The 12,440-nt window shown below is 40.8% G+C and overlaps 2 protein-coding genes across 2 annotated transcripts in view; both read right to left on the bottom strand.

The window, feature by feature from the left end:
• LOC310844489 (uncharacterized protein) overlaps nucleotides 1-8,958 on the bottom strand; it is a gene marked incomplete at its 5' end in the record, with an annotated part of 301,437 nt that extends 292,479 nt beyond the window's left edge. Inside the window, one exon of the mRNA XM_083738597.1 lies at nucleotides 7,707-8,958. Coding sequence (XP_083594723.1) covers nucleotides 7,975-8,958 — 984 coding nt within the window. The 3' untranslated portion in view covers nucleotides 7,707-7,974. The remainder of the gene's footprint in view (nucleotides 1-7,706) is intronic.
• Nucleotides 1-12,440, bottom strand: part of CLSTN2 (calsyntenin 2) — a 317,847-nt gene that overhangs the window by 72,510 nt on the left and 232,897 nt on the right. Inside the window, exon 5 of the mRNA XM_083742081.1 lies at nucleotides 2,648-2,797. Coding sequence (XP_083598207.1) covers nucleotides 2,648-2,797 — 150 coding nt within the window. The remainder of the gene's footprint in view (nucleotides 1-2,647; nucleotides 2,798-12,440) is intronic.

Below are 12,440 nucleotides of genomic sequence, written 5' to 3'. Positions count from 1 at the left end.
GGATGGGTACTGCTTTTTATGGCTCTATTCATATCAATGAAACAGGAAGTTGCAGAACATATCACAGGTCATCAATGCCCTGCTGAGCCTATGCCACATACACAAAGAATGTATAAGTAGTCAAGGATCAATAGCTATAATACATCTTGAAGAAGAAAACACTTCTGGTGTTTCAGCCTTTGAATACCTTATTTCATAGAATTCCATTTTGAGGCACTGCACATCAGGAGATCAGAAGGTCACAAGTTTATATCTTTAAGATAAGCTTTGCTTTTCTTCCATTTTTTTGAAAGTTCACTAGACTGCAGATTCTAAAGCTTAGAAGAATTGAGAGACAATTGCTCAGATTCTGTCCTGCAGTAATTTATTTGTTAGGGCTAAACCTGCTGTGAATTTTTAAAAAGCAGCAATCACCTTTGCAGTTGGGGTGGAGGGAAACTAACTTAACTATTTCAAAATCCTGAATATGAAATTTGTTTGAAGTTTGAATTTGTTTATGCCATCATAATAATAAAAATAAAATAACAATAATTAAGTGGACAATCACATCAAATATATTTTGCTGCACTTTCCCACCTACACACTTTGATGCACCTACACACAGGTTTCTTGTTTCCAAAATGGGATAAATGGGATGTGGGGGGAGGGGGGATATTCCAGATTTATGCCCCTATCCATTAAAAGCAATGCTTGCTCTCTGTTAAAAAAAAGAAAACAACTTTTAAGCACCTGCAGAAATCACAAAGGAGTGTGACCTAGATTTCCTACCTCAAATGGTCTTGTCCTACCTCTGCATTGATCCCAATGGATTATTAAATAGGTCACATCTGACACTTAATCAGTTGCAATAAGAAAGTCTTATATTAAAAATGAACCTTTGAGTGGTGCCACATACTAGTCACAAATCATCAGAAACAAAAAACACACACAAAGCATCTCAAGTATTCTCTGCACTGAGAGAGAAATATACTAAAACATATGAGAAAACCACTGATATCCTAACTTTTGAGGAATGCACATATTTGCTCCTTTGAAATAGGGATCAGTACCTGGTGTTCCCTGAGCTGAATAATAAGAACAGAAGAAAAGCAATGGCTCATCTGTTCCAATATGCTGTTCTCACAGTGGCCAACCAGATGCCTATGGGAATTCCATAAGAAGGCCCTGAGGGCAACAGCATTCTTCCTACTTGTGATCCCAGATTCCCAGCAACCAGCATTCAGAGACATACTGCCTCCAACAGTAGTACGTAAGGCTGAAACCTAACCCATCAACTCATAAACTAAAGCATTTTAGGAACTGAATCCTGGATACATAATATGGGAGGACCTTCTTCCAGATGTGTGTTCAGATTCATTCAGTTTTAGCAATAAAAAGTAGCAATAACGTCTAGCAATAACAAAGGGTGTACTCATAAGCAGGGCCTGATTTAGGTTTGATGAGGCCCTAAGCTACTGAAGGTAATGGGGCCCTTCATATGTCCAGCTGTCCTTTGTCAACAACAAATTGTCACTTTTTTGTGTGTTGAATATATGCTATATGTTAATTTATGGACCTAATAGGTATCTAAAGCCATTTGCACATGCAGAATGTAGGCCCCCTATATATAGATATGAGCAAACCAGTGATATTTTAGGGAGCAGACTAGCAGGCGGGGCCCATTACTCGCATGATAAGACCCTAAACAACGCAAAACACTGTTGCTGTATGTAGTTTTTATTTTATTTGGTTTTTTATCTGATATTTTGGAAATGTACACCCGGTTGTTTTTTTCCTTTAAATTTTTTGAGGGCCCCCCAAGAGAGTGGGGCTCTAAGTTATAGCTTGTTTAGCTTATACGTAAATCCGGCACTGATCATAAGAGGAAGCAGGTGTGGTTTGAATGCCCAATCCTGCTGAAGTGGATGCTATGACTACAAACCCCAGTATTTCTCGCTGGAATGTGGCACTATTCAGTTGTAACAAAAACTTTAGTTTAAAAAAAAACCAGGCAGACTTGTTGCCAGCACATGGTATCCTCAAGTAAGAGCTGGGGCCCTGAGCTACAGCATGAATTGATGCTTTCTCCTGGAACAGGTGGTGACCACTGCTACTGCCGCTCCTTGTGAGCTGCCCATCAACATGCCCTTGAATACTAGGAGGCATCCCAGGAACGGTGTCATTCTTGCTTTAGCCAGGCACCTAGTCATTAAGGGAGCAAACCTATGCACAAGAAGCCAGATCCGGGAACAGGGCCACTGCTGGCTAAGCCAACCTAAGCCCAGCAGAGGAAAAACAAGCCTTTAAAGTAGTGCTTGGGTTACCCTTTTTGCCACCTTAAGTTACACTGGGTTGTCAGGTTCTGTGACAGAGCTGAACCATGCTGTAGGATTGCTCTCTGAATGTGGGAAGCCTCTAATTGTTAGTGAACTAGTTGGTTTATCTCCCCTGCTTTCCCCCATATTTTAATTATTTTGTTTTGAACTATTTTTTCAAGGTTTTGTCATTGTTTTCTGCTTTGAGTATTTATATCACTTGAAAAGCACATTACATGGGGGGGGGGGAGAGAAATTGCCACTATTCTACAATTTTAAACAGTTAACATTTTATTTGTATTGCAAGATTCATCGCCAACATTTCCAAAGAAACAACAATACACAATCCCTACCTTGCCATCCGGGTTTACATATAGGCTTGACTTCAACTCGTACCAACACATCTTCAATTGCACGTTTTTGCCCGCAGTCAAAAGCCGTTACCATTATCTCATACTGACGCTGTTTGTCATAACTCAGCTTCTCGGTATTTCTGATGTTCCCTGCAGGTGTGAAACAGGACGATAAACTGCAATTGCTTCGTTGTCAAGATCCTGGGTTCATATAATAAAAGCAGCAATAATTGCCTGAAGTATACAAAAGGACTCAGATATAACAAAAAGTGGGGGCAGAAAGGAGAAAAGGAAAGATCTGACCTTCCAAAACGCTTCTTATTAATCTAACTTTCCTCCCCCCCCCCTCCTTCAAACACTGAAAATAACACCCTCTTACACAGGGTGGAGCATATGCTTTCAGGACTGGGTTCAACAGACTCAGGAAACAAAACAGAATCCAGACATAATTTGAAAAAAAAAATATTCAGTGCAGCCCTGGTGAAACCAAACCCATATGGTTATTTCTACATTAAGGGCAAAAACCTAGATATGAGATACGTTGGCTGAAAGGCTATAATAAAGCTGCAATGAGATAAGGCATAAATCTTGCCATGCTATGGATTGTGAGATATGGTGCCATGTGAAAGACAGACTGCTACAGATTTTCTGAAATGGTGGTGTGCCCATTGTTCAAGTGCAACTTCATTGGCAGGACAGCCCAGATGAGGTGAATATATAGGTGGTATTGAAAGGGTAGACGCGGGTGGCGCTGTGGTGTAAACCACAGAGCCTAGGGCTTGCCGATCGGTCCCTGCTCCTGCCAACCTGGCAGTTCGAAAGCATGTCAAAGTGCAAGTAGATAAATAGGTACCGCCCTGGCAGGAAGGTAAATGGTGTTTTTGTGTGCTGCTCTGGTTTCACCAGACGTGGCTTAGTCATCCTGGCCACATGACCCGGAGAAACTGTCTGCAGACAAACATCGGCTCCCTGGGCCAGTAAAGAGAGATGAGCGCCACAACCCCAGAGTCGTTCGTGACTGGACTTAACTGTCAGGGGTCCTTTACCTTTACCATTGAAAGGGCAGGACAAAAATATCAAATCACTTAGCTCTACATACTCTGAACACACCCCTGACAATGACGAAAACTTACACTGATTAGGAGAATGAAAATCCCCACCCCCGTTCCTTTGATGAAGAAGGAAACAATGACCACCAACAGCCCCATCCACATCATAATGACAGAGCAGAAGCTCTATTCTGGACTCAAACCTAGGATCCCATGCCTATGAAATCTGAGCTGCTCCACTAGGCTAGGGTTCCTCCTACAGCCTATGGGATCTCAGCATATGTGATTGGATCTTCAAGGGGAAACAATGTGTCCATTGTGCCTCTGTTTCCTGACTCCTGCTGCGGCACAAATATCATGGATTTTGGCCCTGGTTTACAAAGGCAACATCAGGAATAAATGACAATGACACTCCAGAGTCTGTTGTCTTTCTAGTATCCTTCATCAAACTTTCTGCTACCTGTGTGGATACACTGGAAAAGTTAGTTGGTGGTGAAAGCATCTCCTTTATCTTCTCTTTGGAGAATCTGACCAGCTTTTTTAAATGATAGGATTTTGTGCAACCAGACAAAAAATAAAATTCTGAGGCAACAAAATCAACCTGACAGAAGCATAAATGTGACAAATCACCTGTCCTGGTAACAAAGAAATGGCAGTGTTCACAAGAAAAAAAGCAACATAGAGGAACTGGAACTTGCAGTTCCCACCTTCGGGAACGGTAGAGGAAGGACCTTACGATTCTAAAGTAGTCTCTTTAACTAATGAGTTCAGCATTTTAATTCAGGCCATTTTTGCTGAATGACAGTTCCTTTGCAAGCTGAATGTTGGCAGACTTTAATATACATTTCATATTATGTGTGCTAACAGATTAAAGTTTTCTGTCGCAAAGAAATGTTTAATCTTTCTCATATCCTGAAGCTGTGAACATTTTCAACATGTATTCATGTCTATATACTGTAGTCTACATATTCACTAAAGTGGATTACATGACTAAAATAGTTTTGTCAAAATTAGTTATGATTTTTAAGCTTCCCAACCAAAATAACTATGGCATTTAGCTTTGAGTCTTAAACCACCAGTCCTCTTACAGAGGAGGCACATGAAAAAGGGCCTCAGAGGATGATCTCAGGGTCTGGGTAGGTTCATATATAGAGAGGCGGTCCTTGAGGTATTGCGGTCCTGGGGCATTTAAGACTTTATAGGTGAAAACCAGCACTTTGAATTGGGCCAGAAACTAATGGACAGCCAGTGCAGTCAGAACAGGATCAGTATAATATGCTCAAACTGTCTTGCCCCAGTGAGCAACTTGGCCACTAAATTCTACACTAGCTGAAGTTTCAGTAAAGAGTCATTAGACGGCACCCATAGTATATGTTGTACTGTTGGCATCTATTTGTCTCAAGAGAGAATGGAGTGCGCCTCCAGGGGTGGAGTCAAACTGCTGTGTTTGCCACACCAAAATTACCTTCCGGGACACAAGCCTTGGCAGTGTGTATGGAGGTCCTGGGCTGCCCAGATGCTAAGACCCTCCCCCCAGCCTCACTGATGTAGTCCAAAGGAAATTAGAGCAATACATTTGGCACTAGATTGGTATATGAACTCACAGACATGTAGAAACATATTGAGTTTCTACTAAAATCACAAAAGCAAATAGTTTCCACAAATTGTCTAAATAATGCTTCTCTTCTACCAAGTTAGCACTTTATCTACTTATCACATTTTTGTCATTTGCTTTTTATTTATTTGGTGTATTTATTTTATTAACATTTCCTTTTATAAATATTCCTTTGTCTACTTTGTGTTCGCTTTACAAATGCTTTACTCTGTGATCTGCAGGGAGAATTCCCAAGACACTGAAGTTGGATAAATCAACATTAGCAGATTTCTGGAACTTCCTTGGCATATCAACTGACCCCCCCCCCCCAACATTTAAAAAATCATCAATGTGTTCATTAAAGCTATTTGAAGTTCATTAAAGCTTTTTTTTTTTAAGAGATACAATTCAAGAATTATGAGTATTTTAAAAATATTTTCTGGAAGGTCATTTGGAGATTTTTAAAATATAGGTTGATCATAGATTTATTACATGTTCTTTATTTAACTAATTTTCTTTTCACTTAGCTTTTAAATTTTAAGCTTTATGCTATGTATGGCCCAATTCCCAGCCCCCATGAGGCAAAACACCTGGATGTATTTGTTTATTTAATGTATTTTAGGGAACCTTTTAGGGCAAAGCCTGACAAGGGAGCTTACATGATATACACAGGTAAAAATTAACTTTATCTAGTACAAGTTCCAAAGCTTAGAAAGTCTGAAGTCCAAGAACCTCAGCTCAGAGAGTTGAAAATTGATATGATTCTGTGGCTTCTCCATACTTCCACTTGCCCCATGCTTAAAAAGCATGGACCGACAGAAAACCCAATTGCCATTTGGTCCGATTCAGTGGTAAATCATGAGTTTCCCTGGCGAACCCCTAGTTACACCATTTTACACATCTGGAATTTAAATAAATCCATGTAAAGAAAATGAATATGCAAAATAACTAATCTGAAACTAAACAGAACCTGTGTAGATCAGTGGTAAGTAGGCCATACAGTAAGTGGAAACTCAGCAAATGTTGACATATGCCAGTAGCAGAATATCTCAGAAAAATTACCATCATTAAGTGCCTAATACCAGTAGTGACTTGTCCAGTGGGACAAAATGGCAACACTAATTTCCTAGCCACTTACTGAGAGGGTGTCGGGTGAGGTGGTGGGGAGTTTGGCACATTATGTTAACAGTGGAAGAGCCTGTCTGGTGCTCTGGCCTCAGCTGCACTGACCTCCATGTGGCTTGACCGTCACCTTCCTGTTAAGTGGCAGCGATCCACTTCTGGTTCCTACCCTGGGTAACTATAATAGATTCTGTACAATCATGAAGACAGGAAAGGGAGGGGAAAGCCATTCATTGCCATGGACTCGACCTGTGCTTCCCACCCCTTAGGACAGATTTTGTAGCCTGTGGTAGACAGCAGGAACAATGGGTCATGTATCCCAACCTCTGTGGGATGAAGGGAGCTGAGCCTGCTCCTCATTCCCACTGCAACTTCCTGTACTTCCATAACAGCACAGGATATAGTGCTGGAGGCTGCAGCATGAAGAGGAAATAGGAGAAAATGGGTGTGAAGGTATATAATCAATCAATCAATTCAAAGTGTGTGTGTGTACTCTCTCTCTCTCTCTCTCTCTCTCTCTCTCTCTTTTCCTTCCCCCAACTTTTCTTTAGTAGCACGTGTCAAAAGAAATTGTCTATGAGCACTCATTCCAAAACTCACTCAGGTTGATGGCAATCACTCCATCAACTTGCCATTGACTTCAACCAGCTTGAAAACAGCCTCCAGGAGAACAATATCAAAAACGAGTTCATTCTTGTGGCAGCTAAATAGCTAGCAACTTACCTCTCTCCCAAGGTCTGGCAGTCACTCTAGCCATTAAATAAATATAAAAAAGGTCCTCTGTACATTTGGGCTACATTATAAGCACAGTTTCCATTTGCACAGTGCTCTTAACAAACACAGTCCCAATGATCACATCAATCTTAATATCCCCTACAGCTGAATAAAAAGTTGCAAGCTGATATATCCATGGGGTACAAGATGGAGTTCTACAAACACTTTTAATCAGGTGGGGGGAAACTACTCGAGCCATGGAGTGCCTAGGGGGAAAGGAAATAAAACACTACAACAGTCATCCACAGCTCTACAGGGCTCAGGTGAAGCTGCAGGGGCTGCAGTTTTCTCTTAAATGTGAGTCAGTGCTCTGTGCTCATTATCCCATGACACAAATAGAACATTCCTCTACAGATGAAGAAAATGCAGCAAGCAACCTATACTAAGGCAGAGACACAGGTTTAAAACATGTACCTGGGCAGTTGAATCAATGTGTGTATTGATAACATTATTGGACTTAAAAACTGCACACCAAAAAATAAAAAATAAAAATACATGTGGGCCTTCATCCTGTGAAAACAAAAAAATTCCTTCCAGTAGCACCTTAAAGACCAACTAAGTTAGTTCTTGGTATGAGCTTTCGTGTGCATGCACACTTCTTCAGATACACTGAAACAGAAGTTACCAGACCCTTCTATATAGTGAGAAGGTGGGGAGGGGTATTACTCAGAAGGGTGGTGGGAATGGGTGATTGGCAGATAGCTGTTATGAGCCTGTTGACGACTCTTAACGACTGCAATAGGTCTTACAGGAAAAAGCAAGGGGTGAGAAGGTGAAAAATGGCTTTGTCATGTATAATGAGATAAGAATCCAATGTCTTTGTTCAGACCAGGTCTCTCCATGGTTTTAAGTTTGGTAATGAGTTGCAATTCAGCAGCTTCTCTTTCCAGTCTATTTCTGAAATTCCTTTGTAGTAAAACAGCTACTTTGAGATCTTGTATAGAATGTCCTGGGAGATTGAAGTGTTCTCCTACTGGTTTCTCTGTCTTGTGATTCCTGATGTCAGATTTATGTTCGTTTATTCTTTGGCGTAAGGTTTGGCCTGTTTGTCCAATATAGAGAGCTGAAGGACACTGTTGGCATTTGATGGCATACACAATGTTAGACGATGAGCAATTAAATAGTCCCGAGATGGTATGTGTGATGTTGTTGGGGCCAGTAATGGTGTTGTCCGGGTGTATGTGGCAGCAAAGTTGGCATCTGGGTTTCTTGCAGGCTCTGGTGCCAGTGTCCGTGTTAAGTCTGGTTGTAGTATTATTGTGGGTTAGGAGTTGTTTAAGATTGGGTGGCTGTCTGTAGGCAATGAAAGGTCTTCCTCCCAGAGCTTGAGAAAGAGAACTGTCATTGTCCAGGAGAGGTTGTAGATATCTGATGATGCGTTGTACTGTTTTAACTTGGGAGCTGTATGTGATGACTAGAGGTGTTCTGTTATTTTCTTTTTTGGGTCTGTCTTGCAGCAAGTTCTCTCTGGGTATCAGTCTGGCTCTGTTGATCTGTTGTCTAACTTCATCTGCTGGGTATTTTAGTTCTAAAAAGGTTTGCGGTAGATCTCTTAGGTGAGAGTCTCTGTCTGTAGAATTGGAACAGATACGGCTGTAACGTAGTGCCTGGCTATATACAATGGACTGTTTGGTATGTTTGGGATGGTAGCTAGAGGCATGTAGATATGTTTGTCGGTCAGTTGGTTTACGGTATAAGGTGGTGTCTATGCGCCCATCCTGTATTTTTATAGTAGCGTCCAAAAAATGTATTTCTTGCATAGATTGATTCATTGTTAGGTTGATTGTGGGATGAAAATCATTGAATTTCTGGTGGAAGGTGTCCAGGGTCTGTTGACCATGTGTCCAGATGATAAAAATATCGTCAATGTATCGCAGGTACAAGAGAGGTTTGAGTGGGTAGGAGTTTAGGAAACGTTCTAAATCTGCCATGAAGATGTTGGCATACTGTGGGGCCATGCGGGTGCCCATTGCTGTGCCGCTGATCTGAAGGAACAGGTCATCACCGAATTTGAAGTTGTTGTGGGTAAGGACAAATTGGCAGAGTTTGGTGGCAAAGTCCGCTGTGGTTTTATCTGAAATGGTGTTCCTTATAGCTTGTAAACCATGCACACGAAAGCTCATACCAAGAACTAACTTAGTTGGTCTTTAAGGTGCTACTGGAAGGAATTTTTTTGTTTTGACTATGGCAGACCAACACGGCTAACTATCTGTAACTTCATCCTGTGAATGAGACTAAAAGGAATTGAGCAGAATTGGTTTCTTAATATTTTTTCTATCCATTACAATGTGATGGGGTTTAAGGGCCCTTCAGAGACTTGACTGTCCATGGAATGGGAAGGCTTAGAAGAGCAAAGTTTTCAACCAAGTAAATGAGTGAGGTATATAGGGCACAGTGTTATCACAAAAAGAAAGTAAAGAGCAGGAGTTGCCAGGACTTTGGCTAAAGTTTGGATTATTATAAATCATGTGAGGGTAAGCTTCTGTTACACTTTATCTTCCATCTCATCCTTAACTAGATTTAAATGATCATACATTAGGAGTGTGGATCTGCTGTGGATGAAGTCTGAAGAGCAAACTAGAGCACGCTGCTTTGGTGGTATTTGGATCACTTCCAAAGTAAACAGGCTCTTGACCAAAGTGGTCCAAAGTGAATCAGACCAAAGTGGTCCAAGGTGAACAAAGCTTCAGAACCACTTGAAAACTATGCTGAGTCTTTCTATTAAAGGAAAGCAGTTGTCAGTGTGGAGTTTTATGACTGGCAGGTCTAGATGACAATCAGAGAAATACTTTACCAGCACTTACCCTATTACAATGCTTTTTAGAAGGACAGAAAAGTAAAATATCAGAAGCTCTTCTCAATATCTGCTCTCTGCTATTGTATCTGTCTATGGAATTGGTGGCAGCAGCAACAGCAGTAAAACTCAGGTTCTTTGTGATTCCAGAATCAGCTTGAGAACCATGAGATGTTGCCTGTCCATTCTGTCCACATCTTCATCAAGCTCTACCCTCTGTGGCTCTTTCCTGACCTGCTCACTTGAAATACGTAATGGTTGATAGCCATGACAGGTGTTCTCAGATACCCTTGCCAGTTCCTGCCACATATGCATGTGACTCAGGGCACATTGTTCTGCCAGACAGTTTGCCAAGTTTGAGGTTCCATGAGTTAGGATTAGGGTAGTCACAGTCAGAGAGGAGGATACCAAAACTGGTGAGATACTGCTGCTGCTGCTGCTGCTGCTGCTGTTGTAACCCAGCTGCTCTTAAAACAATTTCCAGTGATAAGTTGGGCTATTCATCTTTGAAACAAAGAATAGCAATGACGCACAGAGGGTTTAACAAGCAAGCATAGTTTTATTAGGGCTGTACCAAGGCCCTCACCACCTCCACTGTACCTTTGTTTCCAAAGATGGTGGGATTTGGCAATATCCATTGGTTGAAGAAAGTCATTTTACTTTCCAGGTTTACTTAATAAAATAAACTGTGCCACATTTTTCATAGTACATCACACACTATTAGTCTGGTCACCCTCACTAATAGTGTGATAGGACACATGGCTCAACCTTCATTGACCAGTCCAATCTGACATTACATGCCATCAGAGTTCAAATTCTGTTGCAATCATTTCTGCTGTAGAAGTACAGAAATTCATCCATCTCATGACAGCTATGAGACTTGTCATAACCATATTTTATTTCATATGCTGTTAATGGATACAGGCCACCTGCATTTCATGGAGATTTATAGAAAAACAAAAGAGAACCAGCTTGTACTGAACATCTGAATATTTGGTGTTGGAATATAATATTGCACTGTTCTGGGGGGTGTATTCTTTATTTCTTATTATCTGAAAAAGATCCTATTTTAAATGCTTGAAATGAAAAGGAGTGATCCTGGCTCTCTGTGCTTCAGGCTATGGAAATCTTAAGACATCTAAGAGTCAATTCATACTTCCTTTGCCTTTTAAAAATTTCATTCTGCTCCTAAGGATTCTACTCCTGTTCTCATTTTGGGAGGAGCAGCTCATACACTGGGCAGAACGGCAGCAATAGCCTCCCAGCAGCAACATCAGCGCCAGTTACTATGATGGGTATTGGTGAGGTGGTGGTGATATTGGGGCTTTTCAGCATGCCAGCATGTCTGGTTGGCTCCACCAGTGCAGTTCCAATCTCTCCGCCACTTTGCCTTTCCCCCCACTGAATGGAAGCAACAGTGCTGCTGGGATTTTACTATCAAGATAAGCTTTTTCTGACATTAGCCATGTTGCACCCCTATGCATTAGATAAAATGTGCTAGTTTCTACCAGGCTTGTAGCATGCTGTCTTCTGGCATAGATAAAGCCAGGTATGGCAAAATGAAGAGGTTCCCCTACCATCAGAATAATTACTCTTCTCAGTCAGTTATGTTCCTGAACATGGAGATAATTGCTTTCAGATGTGTTGAGATGCAAGTCCCAAGCAAGCATGATAAATCTGTTGAAATTATGCAGTACTCAAAACAAAATGTATCAAAACTGAAAACTCCAGATACTCAGATTGTCTTCAAAATTTGGAATAAAGAGAAATTATCTAGAAATACAAAAGGAATCATGCATGTGGACATTTTATTCAGCACGTGCACCTTATACTTCATTTTTAAAATTCCATGTCATTGCATCCACTCCAATAAAAAACAGCTACACTAAATAGCTCTTGATTACTTAAACTCCATTTCAATCATCTTGATTGCTCCCTCCATACAATATTCAAAACATTTCCCTTCCACTCACGCTATTGTAATGAGAGCAGGGATTCTCTTTACCACCATTTGCATTTTACTGTTGCTAACTGGTTATTATGATTTGATGCTCAGCTGCGCTCTATGAGAAATCGGCTCAAATAAAGACAGATCCATGTCAAATGGGGAAGATGCTTCTGATAAAGCAATGCAGCATGAAATGGCTGCTAAGAGAAAACAAAAGCCCTGTGCACACTTTTAATTTATAGTGTTGGCAACCCTCAGATGGAACTTCAAATATAAAAGATGCTCATCTCTGAAATTAGACAAATATTAAATTGTTCTGGTGGAAAAGAGTTGTTACTCCCTGCTCTGTAGTAAGGGATATAAACAGTGGTCATCTTGTGGTGGTTCTCAGAAACAAACAAAACTGAGGGTTTTAAATTTGATGGAACTAATGATTTTTTGCCAAGAGAGAGAGAGAGCAAGAATCCACATTTTAGTCTTCATGTGATGCTCCTATGGATTCTCTTTAAAAT

The sequence above is a fragment of the Podarcis gaigeae genome (genome assembly GCF_964106915.1).
Source record: "Podarcis gaigeae genome assembly, chromosome: 5".
Classification (NCBI taxonomy): Eukaryota; Metazoa; Chordata; class Lepidosauria; order Squamata; family Lacertidae; genus Podarcis; species Podarcis gaigeae.
Note: the sequence above shows the minus strand (reverse complement) of the source record. Positions and strands in the feature narration are given on the sequence as shown.